Genomic DNA, 18,974 nt, shown 5'->3' with positions numbered 1-18,974 from the left:
TCACCAGTAAAACCCATGGAGTTGGATCAATGACAGTGGATGGAGACACTTGGTTTTATGTTCACTTATTGATATCTTTGCTGAAAAAGTCACTTTTTTTCAGTTTTTGGTGTTTCTGATATAATAACCCTCAACTTTTAACTGAGCTTTTATAAACATCTACATCAGGGGTGTCCACATCCTGTCTTCGAGGGCCGGTATCCTGCATGTTTTAGATATTTCCCTCTTCCAGCACACCTGGTTCAATTAATGATCAGTTCATCATCATGTTCTGCAGAAGCCTGATAACAATGTAATGGCTTCCAGGTGTGGTGGAAGAGGGAAATATCTGAAACATGCCGGATACCAGCCTCCGAGGACTGGATTTGGACACCCCTGATCTACATGATCAATAAATGAATAAACGGGGAAATACCTGATTTTCACAGGGGAAAAAAACTAAATATAAGGGATAGTATTATTATAAATGGTGATAAATCACTTAAGAAAGGCAAAAGTAGAAGAAAATTCATTTGGGAACTGCCAAAAGTAGGATTGGGTCGTTATGGGTTATACCGGGTTTTCAACCTTGGGGTCGGGACCCCACGTGGGGTCACCTGGAATTGAATTGGGGTTGCCTGAAATTTCTAGTAATTGATAAAAAAATAAAAATAACTTACTAATAAAAAATATGTGTTAGGTTGACAGAGACAATCCCAATCCATAAAAGACATGACAAACTGTGAGTCTGAAACTGAAGCACTGTGGTTCTGTTTATCTGTCAAATGTTCATTGTGGTCAGTTTCAGATGCTGCAGCTCTTTCATAATTCATAGTTTGAGTTCTTGTTTGTTCAGTATTAATTGTTAGCCTTATAAATCCAAGCTGGACTGACTGTACATATCCTGACCAAGGAAAATAAAATTCTCACTTTGTGCAGTAATCTACACCTGGCTTTTCTGTCTCTGTCCATAATAATATACTAAATGTTGTCTAAAATTAACATTTAGTTGTAACATAGTATACCAAACTATTACATGATCAAAAACAAATTAATTTTAGAAAAAAAAAAAAGACTCCGTTTTGAATGTCTGGGGTCACCAGAAATTTGTGATATTAAAATGGGGTCACGAGACAAAAAAGGTTGGGAAGCACTGGGTTATACAATCGAAGAAGTTTAGATGAGCTCAACATATAATAGTAAAACATGGGTAGGAACTGTCTTACTGTCACTGAATGACTGTTACTTTTCATTCTTAAAGTACATTAATCTATAATATTTACATCATTTTACATTGACTGCAGAACTTTTACTTGTAGTGGAATATCAGTACTTTTGCTTACAGTATGTACCTCTTCAACTCTGATAACAGCACAAGCTTTAAGGTAACTATACAGACCACAGTGTCTAAAAATTGTCAGCCCTGCACTTTTTAAATGAGACTATGAAAGTCAGCTATGTGGAGGTGCAGGTTTATTGTCTGGGGCCGAGTGTTTGCAGTTAGCTCGTCTTTTGATGTTGTGTTCCTGCTGTTCTGTTGCCTTTGGAGGTTTGGAGAGAAGCATACGCAGCAGGAAAAAAAGAGGGCAGGGCAATTTATGGCTCCAGACTCTGAGGTCTAACGGCATTTATGTAGGTATTAAATGTACAGCGGAACTAGACCTAATGACCCCCGACCTGAGAGCTGGCACTTCTGTTTACTAGTCTGCTTTTACCTGCCATGTGGCACTCAGAGGAGCCAACCATCCACTTTATCCTGGAGCTCTGCTTTTTAAAAACAAAACACATGTACAAAAGACAGACAGTTTTGATGTCTTTATTATCCTTTTCAGAATTTTTTGTTTTACATGCTGTTATTGAAGCAATGGAAGCTTCTCACATGTTGACAGTGATAAAGTTCAAACAGCTTTAACTTTCTCATCCACTATTTTGCTCAAGGTTAGTGTTAGAATACGTGTATCTTTAAAAATGCATATAAAAGGGAACATCTAGTTTGTTTTCACATCTAACCCTAACCTTTACACAGGTCACTGGAGGTGTTTTTAATCAAACACTGCAACTTATAAATGCTTCATCACATTCCATGATAGTATTATTTGTAAGAAACCCACACGTTAAAATCTTCCCCACAGTATGAAATTGTGCAAGTGAAATGTTTTCCATCAGTCAGTTTTATTTCAACAGAAACCCCCTCTCTGTGTCCTACTGGCTGCTTTCTTCTGCAGGTTCGTCAGCAGCATCAGCAGGTTGAGGATAATTGAAGCGGGACGGGTCGTACAGGTCATCCCGGGGGTCGTAGGGTAATGGGTAGTGGTAAGGGTAAGGGTAAGGATATGGGTAAGGGTAGAGGGGTACTTTCTTCTCGATGGGTGCAGGAGGTTCTGGCTCCTCCACAGGTTCCTCCTCTTCTTTCTCCACAGGGGGAGGTGGAGGTGGAGGCGGTTGGACCACGATCTTCCCCTTGATGGGTCTGGGTGGGTTGTCGATGAGGCAGTCTGGATCCCAGTAGGGGTCACAGTCGTACTCCATCCCTTTGAAGGTGCGGACGGGGGCTGGGGGAGACTTCTTGATGATGACCGGAGGAGGTGGAGGTGGGGCAGACTTCTTTGGAGGTGGAGGTGGAGGCTGGGGGACGGCGACCGGGGCTGGCGGGGCCTTCTGGGGGGTACAGTGGGGGTGGTAACGGGGGTCGCAGAGCACAGGGACAGCGCCGGTGGGCATGTAGACTATGTGGGGTTTGCAGAGGGGGTCCTTTGCGTTGCACAGGTACAACACGTCAGCCTGGGAAAGGAGTGGAGGAGGAGGAGGGGTCGCTGGGGGGTCTGTGGACTTCGGGACGCCTTTCATCGGAGGTGGAGGGGGAGGGACTTTGCATTTCTTGTCTGTGGTGGGGTCACACATGAGGACTGGAATTCCCAGTTTGCTCTGGAAATAAGAGGCGTTGGGGCCGTAGGTGTGTTCCAGGTACCTCATCTGCTGGTAGAGCATCCGCAGTTTGTCGATCTCATACAACTGAGGACAGAAAAAGGACAGGATTAAAGGATCATTTGTGGAAATATCAGTAGTGGATTTTAAATGAAGTACAAATTTCCTCAAGAGAAAATATTACACTTTATACTCTTTTCAGCTGACAGTTTTTCATTCTCTTCCTGTACAGTTAAAACAATATAAAACCACCTCCAAAAGTACTGATTTTTAATCTTCGTAATAAACTATGGAGCTAAGAAAATTAAAATTGTCACGAATCAGCCTGAAAATGTACAAATGTGACATACATCTGAAAACACTACTCATGAAAATATGGCTTTTTGAAAACCTGAATCTCTTAATCTGAAGAAGTTTTTATGTTTTGTTTTAATTTTTTTTATGTTTTAACCTCTTGAGATCCAGCAATGCATTTTTGTGCTATGTCCCATAGGGTTTCCACAGCTTTTCTTAAAAAAACAAAACAAAAATACAATCCACTGCAAAGGGCATCCCATAAAAACAATGAAAAAAAAAAAAAAAAATATATATATATATATATATGTATATATATATATATATATATATATATATATATATATATATATATATATATATATATTTTTTTTTTTTTTTTTTTTTTTTTAAACTGTTGCGTTATGTTGTTTCCAATCAAGACAATTATTTAATGCAAAAAAGCCAAAAACCTTTACTTTCATGGGTCTCAGGAGGATGTGTATGTTTACTGTATTTTTTATGAAGCACATACAGTATTGTTCCTGTTTTAATCTTCATATGTCGTTTTGAGCCTCTCATTACACCATCAACTACAGATGAAAATTTGCCAGTGAGTAAAATGTCTATTTTAGAGAAATGTCAATTAAAATGAGCCATTCTTAACACTTCGAACCCATAAAATGGGGACAAGTGATTCTCTTTAATGATCTTACAAAATATGAGGCATTGCTATAGATTAAATGTCCAAATGAGCTCAGCCTTTAATGTGTACAACAGCAAAAAACAACTCATAAATATATAACTGCATAGCCATTTCAAAAGCCATTTTACTGCAGGGACTACTTTTACATAGTGATTGTAACACCTGACAATCTTTTATTTAACCCATAAAGACCCAAACACCCACCACTGACCAAAACCATCTACTGATTTAACTGTTTAATACCTGTTGATCTATTAATCCTATCAATGCATGGTGCTGGATCAATAACAGTGGATGAACACACTTATTTTTATGTTTAGTTATTCATATATTTACTGAAAAAGTCACTTTTTCTTTTTCTTTTTCTTTGTCTGTTTTGACATAATAACCTTTGAATTTACTCTGAGGTTTAATTCAATTAAATATGAAAAACTATAGAATTTACACCCAAAAAAAATCAAAATAAGGAGGATACCATTACAATACATGGTGCTAAATCACTTAAGAAAGGTTAAATGTTGGAAAAATAATCATTTAGGGACTGCCACACAAGTAGCACAGGATCTTTATGGGTTAAGGTTTTGAAAACAGAATATTTACTTGTAGAGGAGAATTTTCAGTGCTATGTTTGTTTGTTTCTTTAAATAAAACATCTAAAGTTATTTTCCACCACTGGGTAAAATTATCAACAATTTATTTACTTAAATGTTTGGTTATTTTTGCTATCCAAAATGTTTTTAAGTCAGTGAGAATAATCTTGAACCCTAAGTCCAGGGTAAATGTTGTTTTAACATCCATGGGTTTTCTGAAAGCTTCTAAATTTACAGCTGAGATAAAACTTCTTGAGAGATCCACAGTTTTAATACGGACTTGACTGTGCTGTGTTCATCCTGTCAGTCACAGAACTGGAGTCTTACTGTCACATATCAGCAGTTATAGGTTTATTTCAGACCTGGTTCTCTGCCTTGGTCTTACCCCCTCAGTGTGTCCGATGCTGCTGTAGTAGCGATAATAAGCCTGGAAGTCTGGGGTGTTTCTGTACCATCTGGGGTCCACGTTACGCTTCGGTCTGGAGTGGGTCAGAAAGTCATTTGCTTTCTGTGAGGCAATACTGACATCACCGACAGGAACCATCTCTGTGGAAACAGGAGATGAAGCTCAGGCCTTTGGAAAGATCAAAACACTTGTACACAGAGAGAAGAAGAAAAGAGTGGTTTAAGGTCTGAAGTTACCTTCCTGTCTGATGATATTCAGCATCGATTTGGCATCCAGCAGACCTAGGAGAAGAAGAAAGGAAAGGAAAGGAAAGGAAAGGAAAGGAAAGGAAAGGAAAGGAAAGGAAAGGAAAGGAAAGGAAAGGAAAGAATGTGTCAGCATCAAACAGACAGGAGAAGACGAGTCATTCGGTGGATGACGTTGATTGTCTTTATCACTATTTTTACTTTAGTAAATGACTCAGACATGTGGCCTAGAAAACATCAAATGAACAGACCTGGAAGCCACGTCACACAGCACAGTGCCAGCCATAACGGAGAAGTCATGTTGAACCCCTGCAACACAGGAAACATTTCACAGTAAAGCAAATAATCGTACATTGAACAAGAAACAATTTCAGAAAAGTAATCAGAATCTGAGTTAATAAACTTTTGCAATTTAGCATTTAGTTTAACTCTGTCCATAAAAAGAAAGAATATTCACTGAAATAGAAGGGAATATGAAAAAAGAAATATTACATATTTTCTTGGATAAACCTAGGCTCTTATTTTGCTTCCATATCCACAAAGATTCCGAGTTAGGATAGTTAATGAAAAACTAAGACTGAAACTAGAGCTACCAGTGAAAAAAAAAAAATTGAAGTAATTGAAATGAAATGAAAACTAGCAGTCAAAAACTCCAAAAATAGAGACAGTGGTGCACAGAAATGTAAAATCATTTCCATTTTCCTCCAATGCACAAGAATGAAATGACTTTGCACAATTAATAAACAATAGTTCTGTAAAACACATTCTTTCATTCTGCCTTTTTCAACTTCTGCAAAATAAGGTTTTCTTTACAATACCTTAAAAACTAAATCTGAAATCAAACTAAAACTAAAAAAAAAAAAGCAAAAACTAAAACTACTGAACACTGGACAAAAAGATAGTAGTATTAGTGAAAAATAACCAAAATTTCCAAACTTGCACATCTAATTACTGTGAAATATAAAAACACACATATGTGAAGTTAATCCACACCATTTCCACTTAAATTTTCCAGTCGTGCGTCACAGAGATGATGTAGAACTCACCTGCAGAGGAGGTCACCTTCACTGGACACACAGGGCTGAGTGGGTTAAATACAAACCTCTGCCCTGGTCACTGTGAAATATTATCTCCTGTCCAATGATATTTCACCTTCCTTCTGAGACCTGAATCTTGTCTCCACCTCTCTGTTAATACTGCTTAATATGGAGCCTTTGGCGCCAATTAAGAATAAAAGCCTCTGGTGTTGAGCAGTAAAGCTAATAAAGAGCAGAGACTTCAAATGGAAACTCCCCGTGAAGTCTGGAGGGGAAGCATCACCTGCTGGGACGACTGCAACCGAGGGGAAAATGCTGCCTACCAACACAATATCTGACATACACACATTACTAATGACTCGCTGGACATTTATAAGACACGTCAGCTACACAAGGTGGTTATTTTTACCCAGAGAACACCTGCTTTTCTAACAGTTTAGGGATGTGACTGCATGCTGCTTTTTTTTGTCTTGGCATGTTCAGTTTTACAGTGTTTCCCCAGTTTTGTTTTGTTTTTTCTGGAGACCTACTTTTTAACATGATAAAGCACTGTGACCCAGTTTGATGGACTTTATCTATAAATCATGAGAAGAATGAATTAATGTACATGTTACTGCCATTTCTACCTCACCTCCCAGTATTATTGGAAATAGTTAAAGCAGATGGTAAAGGGAAAGGGATATGTCAATAAATACGTTTTATATATGACATCTGCATAAAATAAAACCTGGATTTCACACTGGATTCAATTATATAAAAATACAAGTTTATTTGGTGACTATAATAAAATCTCCTGTGACCCACCCATGGTCTAAAAATAGAGCAGTCATTCAAATCTAAACCAGTTTTTATTTTTTGCATCAATTTTTTTTTTTTTTTTTTTTTTTTTTACATTTTTTTCACAATAAACCCTAATGATAAATTTCGAGTGTAAAATGTAAATTAGTACATACACAAACCATCCTGGCCATGTAATTAAACCATTTATGCATCATTTCATATTATTGTAAATAGATGAACCACACATTTAACATAGATATATACTAGATGGACACAAATATTGGGACACATTTAGGTTTTATTGTTAACAGAGGATGACTATTATATATTATATTGTGGTAAATATCATTGCAGTAAATGTATGTATTGTAGGTTAATTTGTTTATACTGTCAACCATTGGTTTATATTTAAATTACCTCAGCTTGGAATTTGTCTAAAATTATAATTGTTTTAATTTTCCTCTACATTTCTGAAATAGTCAAGTTGTGATGAGAAATAATGATTTTACTAGATTTAACTAGAAAAATTATTAATTTGCCATTTATCATAATTACTGACAAATTTTTTTACTATGTTTCAAATCAACTAAACCTCAAGATCGAGAACATCATCTGTGGTGAAAAAGGATTCTCAAAAATATTCTTTAAATATTGAACCATTAACCATATTCATATTCTTTAAAAAGTCAGGTAAAAATTGATTTTCTCACCTTGCAATGATAACACATGTCCTGTTTGCACATTCAGAGGCTTCATAGCAAATATGTTCAAGCCCTAATAGTCACAATTTGTCATAATTTCTTAATGTTAGCCAATAAATAATCTAACTTGCTAATGAAAGGTTAGATGTATATAAAAAAAACGCATTTGGACACCAATAAAATATATATATATACACACACCCTTCTAAGTGGTTTATAAAACAATACTTGACATTTGTGATAAAGGCGTCCATTCCCAACCAAAGCTAGTGTTTAATTACATTAAACAAACCAGATAAATTTGGATGTCCTGATATTTGAGACCTGATGCTGCCTCATAGAAAAAAAAAAATAAGTAGAAGTGTCCGCTGTCTCTGAGGGTTGATATTTTGGCTTTCTTAACAGGAAAAAACACAAACACAGCTTTTCATCCATGTGCAGTTACAAGAATAGTTCAGTCAAAAACAGGTGTTCTACCAAAGAGCGTGAAAAAAAATTTGTTGACAAAGAAAATCCTCTGCAACCCACCTCAAGGGTTTCAGACCTATGTACTGAGCTCATTTTAAAGGTTAGTGGAAATCATTTATTTGGCCATTGCCGCATCTTGAGACACTGATAAAACACCTTTTAAAAAAAAAAAAAAACTCTTTATGAAAGTTTTTTTTAAACAGATACAAAAACAAAAAGGTTGTGAGGTCAAGGAGTAACAAAGATCACATTGTTGAGACAAACACAATTTTTACTCTTAATGGTTTATAAACTTGTCTCAGGTTATGTGACATTTTTCCCCTAAGTTCTTCACCTAATTCTTTCTGCAGTCGTATTGTGTAGGTCATCTGTTCTAGTAAATTGAGATGTTTTACAATATTGGACAGTCATTGGTGGACAGTCTCTTTTAAGCTCGTACTTAGTCATGGTCTTTACTGATGAAACACCTTATGAAAGTTTTTTTTTTTTTTTTTTATAAATAGATATAGAAACAGAAAAAAAGAACAGGTCGTGAGGTCCTCTCTTAACCCAGTATTTAGTCATGGTCTTTACTCATGAAACATCACTAAAAAAAACCAAAAAAAAACCAAACACATTTGCCCCTACTTTCTTTGAATTAAAATTTTTAGATTAGCTTAAACAGCATTTCATTTAAAAAAAACAAACAAACAAAAAGAAACAGGAGACATGTTCAACTGCTCATGAAAGAAAAATGGTAAATTCCACTTTTATGTAAACATGTTTTACAGCAGAAACATGTTGGGGAAAGCAGCAATTATGTCAATACAACTGCTGCAGCAACAACAAACCAGGTGTACAGATGAATGTGGCACACTTCATCTGTACACCCCATTTTAGAGACAAAGAAATCAAAATGGATGCACAGTGATTGAACCATCAATTTATTATAACCATGTGTCACAATACAAGGCTCAATGTTAATTTACCATGCCGGATTTGCATTGCAAAGTATAAAATGTACAGAAATGCTCAGTATCAGAAACGCTAAACTGCAGCGAGTGCTATACTATTAACTTCTGGCTTACATATTTACAAGCATTTTACTGGTGAGCAGGGATTTTAGACATAAAAGCACATCTATGGGCCTTTGATGGAGGGAAGTCTTGCAGAAATGCTCACGCTTAAAAGTGTGCAGGTTCTCCTCAACTCTTGTTACACAATAAAGAGGGAAAAAAAAAAAACAGCCCCAAACAAGTCTGTAGAAATACCCTTAGAGTTCTCACGTAGCTGAAACACAGCATGAAGATAAACGCGTTCTTCGCCAGCTGCTTCAAACAAAGGTGATGCGAGTGCGGGCTTGGTTAACCTGCCACACGTTCAGTTCCTCGTATTCCTCCAAGGCTTCCTGGAACTGGGCGGGTGTGAAGCCACGTGAGACGCATCGCTGTTCTGCCTCCGACATGCGAACCACGCCCCCGGCTCCTCCGCGACCGGTGACGCCCTCCGTGGCGAGCTCGCGCAGCAGAGAGAAGATGACGTCGGCTGGGCGCTGGGTCCTGGAGAGGAAAATACAGGTTAATCTAGAAGTTTTGAACTGACTGAAACTTGTTCGAGGTATCATTTGTAATCAGGATTTTCTACAGCTTACAAATATGACTTTAGACATCTGAGAAAATACAATTTGAGATCTAGATTATACACACAAAACGGGCAAATGTTAGTCTTTTTTTTTTTTTTTTTTACACAGACCATTTTTTGGTTTCACATGCAAATGAATGCCTTGATATTCAGTCTCCTATTCAAGGTATTTCTTTGTCAAATTGTAGTTTTCAGATTTCCAAAAAGCACTGAAGCGCTAGCCCACACATGACATGATGTCTCAAATGAGCTCTGAAATTCTCATTCCCATTTTGTCGTTCCGTTGCGATCAGGTCAATTTCCCCCCATATTTACATTAAATTCAAGACTGGAGTGCATACAAATACCTGAAATACTATCATAAATTTATGAAGATTTATTGAATCATTCATGTAATTCAGATTTTATTCTATACTTTAGTTAGAACAGTAGTGAAAAAGTAGGATACCCGAGTCAAATATACAGAAATGACTGGACCCATTTCCTGACATAAGTCCAATTCTTTACCAACATCTGTATAAACACTATCTATAAATAGAACAGTCTTTAGTGGTTTTTCACTCCTAAAGACACTTATTTCTGTCATTTCAAATGTAGAATTGTGACATTTTTCCTCCCCTCATTGTCAAAAGCACCCTTGGGGAAAGAGCAACTGTAAAGCACTGAACAGAGAACAGTTTATACATGGTGCAGTGTGTTAAAGGTTTACACTTCAGTCTCAACACCAACTCCCGTGAACACGCTACCGTGTGAACAGAGCTCCATAAAAAGTCAGTGGAGTTTTACGGCTTCCTGCAGGATACACGGCTACTGTTACAGGCGTACGAGGGGCTCATAAAGGTGAACGGAGGTTGGACCGGCATCCGGTCACTTGAGCTTTGTGGAATTGAAGACTGAATTTGATCGCTACAATACCAACCTGGTGTTACTGGACTTATCGGCCTGTAGTGAATCCTTCGACATCTCCATCAGTCTCATCGCCTCGTTGACGTCTTCCTTCTCAACAGTGTCCATCATGCGAAGGCGAGCCTGAACAGATGAGGTAGAAAACATGACCACGCTGAACGCCACATCTCGTACAAATAGAACTGCAGCATGGCGAGCAGATTCAACCGGATGTTGTAGGCTGCGCTGTGCCGGCACTGTCAGACCGAGACAAGTGCAATGCCCTCTGGGATGGCCGGCAATTGCCCAAGTCTCCGCCTCTCAACACCAGCTAGTCTCTACAGGATAACAAAGCTAATCTTTTCATGCTAATTCAGTTAAGAAATGCAGGGAGAATATGAAAGTTTTACAATTCTTATAAATTAATCTGATGAAAGTTCTGGCCATGGTCAGTTTTGCATGGGTTTGCACAGCTGCTCCTAAGGCGCACAGGCTGACTGCCCACCCTGCAAAGCTGACCAGGATCAGACAACTTTTCAGCACAATCCAGACTGAAGACATGATTATATACAAAAAAAAACAACAAAAGGGTCCTGATGACAGAAGTGTTTTCCAAAATAAACATTCCTTCTTATTATATTACCAGTATTATTAAATTTTCTTCCCCACAGCTGGGGTTTGCCCTCTTGTGGACATCTCGGTGCAGCACATCACCTGCCTGTCTGCCTGAAGTGCTGGTTTTGCAGTAGGGTAGATGACTGCTACCTGCACAAACAGCACTTTTGACAGCCAGAGGCCAACATGACAGGAGGACAAAAGCAGGAAATATTGCCGTGTTACTTTTTCTATGTATAGGCAACAGAAAAAAATCTATTTATCCATTGTGTTTGATATACTAGTAGTCTTTTGTCCAGCGTGGGAAAGAAGTGCTCACACTGCAGTAGGCAAGATTATCATCACTACCTGCACTGTAAGCACTTTAGCGCACACTAGACTGACAGCTGTTCAAAGATGGACATTACATTCCAGCAACAATGACTGAAACCAAACAAATCCAAGACTTATACACTTAACATGTTAGATTATAAAGAACCCCAGATCTGTTTGACTTGAAATCTGAAACCACTTGCTTCAGCTCAGCCTCTTTACTGATGTACTCACATGTGCTTTATGCTAAACTAGATTCCTGGTAAATGTTAATGTTTCTGAGGTGTGTGGTCCTCACCAGTGCAGTGGACAGACGGAGGATGGACAGAAGGGTACGAGCAGACGTGAAGGTGGTGTCTTTGCTGACTCGGGCCTCTTTCCTCATCTCTACATATGCAGCAGTGAGGTAATCTGCCAGTGACTTGGGCACGACAGGTTGTCGTGTCTTACACAGAGAGATATAACGCCTGCAGGAAATTAGAATGTGTTATGACAAGAGCAGAATTTAGAAGTGCCTTCAAAAGTGTGATTCAGTTTCCATTTTCCCTACAGACCTCATTAGCTTCATGTCAATAGGGGTGAAATGAGTGGGCGGCTGGCGGCAGTGCTGGTGGACGTAGGTGATGTGCTGGGCCAGACGCAGGTCAGCATCTGCATCAGGTTTGTCCTGAATCAACCAAAGGAGGTCGAAACGGGACAGAAGAGCAGCTGGCAGCTGGATGTTCTGCTCAATGCTCTTCCGGGGATTGTACCGGCCGTAGGCGGGATTAGCCGCTGCAAGGATAGAGCAACGGGCATTTAGGGAAGTCATGATGCCAGCCTGGAGAGGAAAAAAAAAAAAAAAAAAAAAAAAAAAGACATTTGTGAATATGTTTTGGTCAAAGCCATCGTTGACAAGGAGCAAAATGTGATCATTACCTTTATTTTGGGTTAAGATTCATTTTAGCCTATTATTCAAAGTTACAGATGGTTTGTCAATTACTGACAGTCCTGACATGGATGTTCTTAGTTCAATTACTTTTTAGGTGTTGGTTTTTTTTAGCCAAGCAGCACATCCAGGTTCATTAGGGTTGTCATTACCTTAGCAATGGAGATGGTTTGCTGTTCCATCACTTCATGGATGGCTGTGCGGTCGGCGTCAGCCATTTTATCAAACTCGTCGATGCAGCAGATGCCCAGGTCAGCCAGAACCAAAGCTCCACCTTCCAGAGTCATTTCACCGGTGAGGGGGTCACGCATCACCGCAGCTGTCAAACCGACACCCGATGAGCCTCGACCCGTTGTGTACTGACCTGAAAACGGGTGAGAAAATAAGACTTAATGGCAATGGAAAACTAGTAGAACCAAGTCAAACATGTAAGAATAGTTAAACCGGTTTTCTTGTTGTGTGAGAAACCATTCTGGCATAAAAAAAAACCCCACTACTCTACTCACGTCAAGATCCACACCAACAGTTAATATTTCACCATGTATGCTCGAATGGAAAGAAAATGCCTTACTTGATAAAATATTAAACCAGAGAGAGGACTTTCACTGACAAACAGCACTGTACTCACTTCGAGGAGCCAGACGGTCAATGTAGGACAGCAGCTGGGACTTGGCGACCCCTGGGTCTCCCATCAGGCAGATGTTTATGTTGCCTTGAGGGGGAAGAGCCAAAACAGGAAGAGTTATTACAAGATTCAATATGCCCAAGTATACTTGTGTTGAGACATGACCTACACCAAACTAGTCTGAATAATATGAAAGTTACTTAAGTGCTTAAAATACTATAAATATAAAGACATATAAAAGGGGACGTTTGTGGAAGAACTAGCTGTTGTCTGAAAATAATGGAGATTAAGAGTCTCTGGTCTGTTCTTACCTCTGATTTTCATGCCTTTCGGGGCCTGTTCGACTCCTCCAACCAGCAGCAGAAGAAGTGCCTTCTTTACATCTTCATGTCCAAAGATCTCTGGTGCTATTGAGCCTGCTAGTTTTTCATAAAATCCTTCGTCTGCAACACAAGACAGACGTTAGTGCAAAAAATAAGAAAGTAGTTGGCATAGTCAATATCTTTACAGTCACAAAAGGTCGGTGTTGCATAACCTTGCTTTAGGCCAGCCTTCACTTCGACTCCTACCTGTGATGCTGCGTAGCTCCTCTTCAGTCAGCTCGTCTTTGCCCAGCTCATCATCCTCTGTCTTGTTCATGAGCGTGATGCTGTGAGCCTCCAGGTAAGTTTCAGAAAGAAGCCCCTAAAAAAAAAAAAAACAAACAAAAAAAAAAACAAAAAGAAAAATCAAAACAAGTCAGAAAAGTTTTGGACAAAACAGGTTTAAGCAGTGAAACCAAGGGATCAATTCCCTTATATCCCTTGAAAAACTAAAACTAACACATTTAGTAGTGATTTGAGCCTAAATTCGGCTTACCTGGGTTGCCTGTCTGAAACCTGTACGAAGAAGTGGAAGGAAGACTCCTGTGATGGCAACATGGTCCCCTGGCTGAGCGAGACGTGTGTTTTCTCCTCGGGCATACACTGACATACTCCTTGGAATATTACCCACTGGCACCTGATCACTCTGTTATACAAATGTAGATACTCATAAGCACTTAAACTTGTACAATTAAAGAAGTAAATGCAAATATGAATTAACAGTATGCATCTGAATGTTCTTGCAAATCTCCTTACATGTTCCTGAATGCGGAGCTCCTGGAATTTCACAAATTTGGAGCCTCTGGTTTGCAGGTAGAGGCGGCCTCCAGATTTGTTGGTGACACACTCTTGGCTGGGACACATGACGAGAGGCATGAAGGTCGGAGACTGGATCTGAGAAAGAAGACAACATCACGAGTGAAATCTGTGTCCTGGCATAGAAACTGCATAAGAATAGGATCAAAACATGTCTTACAGGCTGATAGGTCTCCGCACCGCACTGGTCACATGTGTACGTAGCCACGGCCATCATTGGTTTGACTTCAGTGGCCCGGGTCACGATGCCTCGGACCGACACCAGCTGTCCGATATTTTCAGCTCGAACGTCACGCACCACTTTAGGCTTAGCTGTACTGGGAGACTTAAAGTATATCTCACTGTGGAAGAAGACAGAGACATTTGAAGGGAATTCATTTAGTATTTATACCAATGCAAAAAAAATATGTACATTTCAGGTTATTAAAAAAAAAAAAAAAAAAAAAAAAAGATTTAAACCCAAACATTCAACTTACTATCTCCTCATGAGCTCGGGTGGGTATTGATTACGTGAATCCCTAGTGTCTGCAGGGTCACGGCCCCTTTGTTCCATCATCAGCCTGTGCTCAATGTACACGTCCAGAGAATCCTTGGCCACGATCTGAAAATAATATTTTAGGATTCATAAATACTTAACGTAATGCACATAAGCAGAGTACTATACAAAGTGTAGTAACCTTTTCTCTAATTGGCTTTACATAAATAACACCATGTGGGTGGCTAATAACAGTCTGACTTTTGTTTTTAATCTACTGATTTTCCAAACTAAATGTTTCCCTGCAAATCTACGTACATCTCTTTCTTTATATTCTGGCAGCAACTCATGGACGGCGTCAGCAACCAGGCCAGAGTATCGTTTTGCATTCTCGCAGATGCTTTCGACAAGCTCTGGGTCTTCCTCGGCCACGTCATCCAGATCGACATAGAGAGACACCTGCTCCCTGTGGGCCAGCGCCACCTGTAAACACACACACACAATTAGATGGGCCACTTGACAAAGTTACTAGTACTGTCAAACGATTAAAAATTTTAATCTGATTAATCACAGGGTTGCTGTGGATTAATTTCGATTAAATGTCAAATTTTTTTTTAATCTATGTTAATCGTGTTTCATTTTGCACAAGCAGACTCAAAAAAGAAAGGAATATATATGCACTTAACATGTTTATTAAACATCTTCAACAAAACAACTGATCCGTCTTGGGTTTTTTGTACTCTTATTTCACATCCAGGGGGCCAACGTGTCTTCCATCTTTATGGGTTGGTTCTGCTGTCTGTCACTACCAGATCAACTGCCCATTTTGCGCATGTGCGATGGTAACTCTACTTGGACAAACTACCCCAAATGCGTTGGCAGAGTCATTCTGTGCTGTAGAGGGGTTTATTAAATTAAAAATTTTAATCAGATTAATCATGATGATGGATTAATCTGCATTGTGTTAATTTTGACAGCCCTAAAAACTACATCCACGCATGATAACATGACAATCACACTTGTACACTTTCTACAATGCATTCCAATATCTTCTTGAGGCCCAGCAATGCATTTCTGTCCTCTGTAGGGGACAAGAGTTTAACAGGTTTACTTTAAAAAAAAAAAAAAAAAAAAAAACACCCTGCCCACTGCAAAGGACATTTCATTAAAAAATATATCTGAACAAACTGTTAGATTATGTCTCTTATCAAGACAATTATTTAATGTACAAAAGGCAAAACTTTTACCTTCCTGAGTCTCAGGAGGATACAACACTACAGCGCTTTGTGTCACATACAGTAATTATTTTAATAATAGTACAGTATTTCGTTAAATGTTGGCACCGTTAGTAATTAACTGTTCTCATGGAAAGCTACTATATTGAGTGATTCTACATGAACAAAGAATGGTTCAAGAAAAAAAACAACAGGCTGATGCATTCACTTTAGTGGATATATGTGATGGGCAAATAAGTTGCAAGATTCTAATAAATAGTTGAACTATCTTTGTCTGAATTGTCTTTCAATGGACAAGCTTTCAAGTTACACCTAAATAAGTCAAAGGGAGAGGATTAAAAAAAATAAAGATAAATGAACTGCTTACAAGTTGCGCTCCATATTTGAACACCTTCTTCCCATTGTCATCCTCAGTGTAGAACTCCTGCAGGAATCTTTTCAATTTGTCTGAAAAAAGCAAGGAAGGAAAAAAAAAGATCCTCAGCTATACAACACAGGCCACACACAAGAGCAGACGCCAGGGTTGTTTGTTAGCTATATATATACACACAAAGAATCTCCGTACACTGGCGTTATCTGCTGAATTGTTCCCACATCATTAAAGCTAATATCGAGGTTTAAAAGTTGAAAAGCTCATTCTCTGGCAAAGGGCCTACAGACTGGGAGCTAATTTGTTGTCCTGCGACGACCCCCTTTGTTGAGTAACATGGCATCCTGTAATCTCGATGAGTCACTATTACCTTCAGTAAGACACAAACTGCCTCTGATGGAGTATACGAATCCGATTCCGATCGAGTGGAGCTACTACGGCAGTTTTAGAGTGAAATAACTGACGCTACGCAGCAAATAGCTTAAGGGTGACAATGTAAATACAACAACAACAGGCGCGCGCTCAGTTCAGTGTCCATTTTTTTGGGGGAAAATATCCCTCACTTCTCGAAAGAACCGCAACTACTTACAATATTCAATTCCGCCAAAGAATAAACAAAACTACCACGAACACGACGGCGAAAGTGCCCCACTTACTTTGACGCCGTCGCAGAAAATCCGCACATCTGGTTTATTATTTCTCTGTTCGAGGATGTTATTGTAAACAAAGCAGCACATGGCTTTTGTGCCTCGCCACTCCGATATCCCTCCGCGATTCTTCCGCTCTCGAAAGTAGTCCTGGCTGTTGTTTTCAAATCAAGGCCAGCCATCTTCTAACGTTAGCCAAATGTTTAGAACACACACATCTGTCATCATTAAGCACTCATTTTACTATTAGCTACATAGCTAAACGGATGATAATTAATACGACGGCTGGTACATGAGGTTCCATGCTAAACTTCACTAATACACTTGATTCTACTTTGATGCAGACGCTGGTTAAAACCGAAACTACAATGGCGAAATTCCAGTTTTACATCCACAGACCAAACATGTGAAAAAAAAGTGTTGCACCAACACATACTAGCAATTTAACCAATACGCAGTAAGGCAAATCAGTGCAAATTTTAACCAGATAACACTAGGCCGTCTACCTCTGAATATTATACCCCTAACATTATTATTGTTATAATTTTGTACATTTTTACATTTCCGCGACCTGTTATGATTATTAATACTAATTAAAAGTTAGGAGAATTTTTCCCCCTCTTCTTATAAACTCACGAAAAAATTTTTAAGTGCCATTCAGCGACACCGACAGCAAACTGACCCGCTGAAAATCAAATTAAAAAAAAACCGTTAGCTTACTAGTTTATTTAACTACCTAGCATGTTAGCACCTGACACTTGGAGTCCGTTAAGTACATGCTAGCATGCTAACGGTAGTAAATGGAAGGTAGTGGGGCTCTTTAATGGACACCTCTGTCTTTGGAAAATAGATTTGATACCAGGAGGAAAAGGTAAAATAGGACGTTTTATTAAGTTGTGGATGTTAAAAAAATAAAACTACATAGCTTTATTCGTGCAACTTACCATGAAGCGCATGTTTAACATCATTATTGCTATTTAGTATTTAGGCGTTGTAGTTTTACTGACTGATGTGAAACTACTTAAACTAACAGTATATCATATTACGATCTGAAAATAGCAGTTTGGCTTTTAACTGGATGTATTAAAGTCACTTAGACACCCGGTCTATGAGTCAGACCAACTTTTATAACTTATGTTTATAATGCCAATGCACTAACTTTAAGGAGAACCTAGCTACTTTTATACTTAGTTACTTTCGTGTTAGCATGTCAAGTACGTTTCAGCCCATATATGAAAGTCAGAAAAAGTGTTAAATGAGAAGGCGTTTTTGTTGGACATGTGCTTGCAGTGGCGCCCGCTCCTTTGTTTAAGCAGATCCATCCGGGTCACCGTGTAGTCAAGCCCAGACAATGCACACATATAGATAGCACAGAGTTAGCTAGTTAAGAAAAGTGGCGACAACAGCCCCCTATGTCCCCAGTTTATCTAATGATATATCGGCATATACATGATTATGAGACTTTTATAAGGTTAATTAATGCAAGTGCGAAAGTAAAGGAGGTGATTGTATCAGAACAGCAGTTAAGCTATACTAACGTGCAGGAAAAAAACATAAAATACAGATTGAGACTCACTGACTATGCAGGCAGTGCAGTCGAACTTATAAATATTACGGTCCTACAAGTAGTTTCCTCAAAAATACCGAGCTTTTACTGTTAACTGAGGCTAACCTGTTGCTGCCATGCAGTCATGATCAGAAAGTTGAATTTACCTTTCTCTGCGGCATAATCCTTACGAGCCATTGCTGCGGACGTTGACCCTCAGGTGAGACGAGTTAACTTTAAAATGTTAAACCTGCAAACAAGCGGATATGTAGTTTAAATAGTCGGTTTTATTCCTGCTCTATGAACGGAGACAAGCACTCATTCAAGTTGCAGTTTGACGTCCTGCCTTGTCGCGGTGCAAGAAGTGGCGCGAGTCTGACGTTTCCTGCAGCCAATCACGTCGCTTAGCTCTCTGAGGAGAGGCGGGA

The 18,974-nt window shown here is 38.9% G+C and overlaps 2 protein-coding genes across 3 annotated transcripts; both read right to left on the bottom strand.

Moving 5' to 3' along the window:
• Positions 1-2,135: 2,135 nt before the first annotated feature.
• Positions 2,136-5,424, bottom strand: and4 (actinodin4). The gene is made up of 5 exons (XM_030145042.1): positions 5,376-5,424; positions 5,124-5,160; positions 4,859-5,012; positions 2,431-2,991; positions 2,136-2,367 (listed from the first exon to the last, which is right to left on the bottom strand). The coding sequence occupies exons 1-5, from the start codon at positions 5,422-5,424 to the stop codon at positions 2,182-2,184; spliced, it is 987 nt and encodes a 328-aa protein (XP_030000902.1). The 3' UTR covers positions 2,136-2,181.
• A 3,592-nt stretch (positions 5,425-9,016) lies between these two features.
• Positions 9,017-18,905, bottom strand: mcm7 (minichromosome maintenance complex component 7). Of its 2 annotated transcripts, none has more exons than XM_030146143.1 (15): positions 18,714-18,905; positions 16,351-16,430; positions 15,067-15,231; positions 14,750-14,874; positions 14,434-14,614; positions 14,214-14,351; positions 13,954-14,103; positions 13,665-13,779; positions 13,407-13,538; positions 13,099-13,182; positions 12,623-12,834; positions 12,097-12,362; positions 11,841-12,009; positions 10,650-10,759; positions 9,017-9,648 (listed from the first exon to the last, which is right to left on the bottom strand). In XM_030146143.1, exons 1-15 carry the CDS (start codon positions 18,742-18,744, stop codon positions 9,423-9,425), a joined length of 2,184 nt encoding a protein of 727 aa, XP_030002003.1. In that variant the 5' UTR covers positions 18,745-18,905; the 3' UTR covers positions 9,017-9,422. The 2 variants fall into 2 exon arrangements, with proteins under 2 accessions (XP_030002003.1, XP_030002004.1); XM_030146144.1 differs by lacking the exon at positions 18,714-18,905 and adding an exon at positions 17,010-17,118 and having other exon boundaries at positions 9,423-9,648.
• Positions 18,906-18,974: the final 69 nt, after the last annotated feature.

Source organism: Sphaeramia orbicularis, chromosome 10 (genome assembly GCF_902148855.1).
Source record: "Sphaeramia orbicularis chromosome 10, fSphaOr1.1, whole genome shotgun sequence".
Lineage (NCBI taxonomy): Eukaryota > Metazoa > Chordata > Actinopteri > Kurtiformes > Apogonidae > Sphaeramia > Sphaeramia orbicularis.
This window is presented reverse-complemented; position numbering and strand designations above follow the sequence as displayed.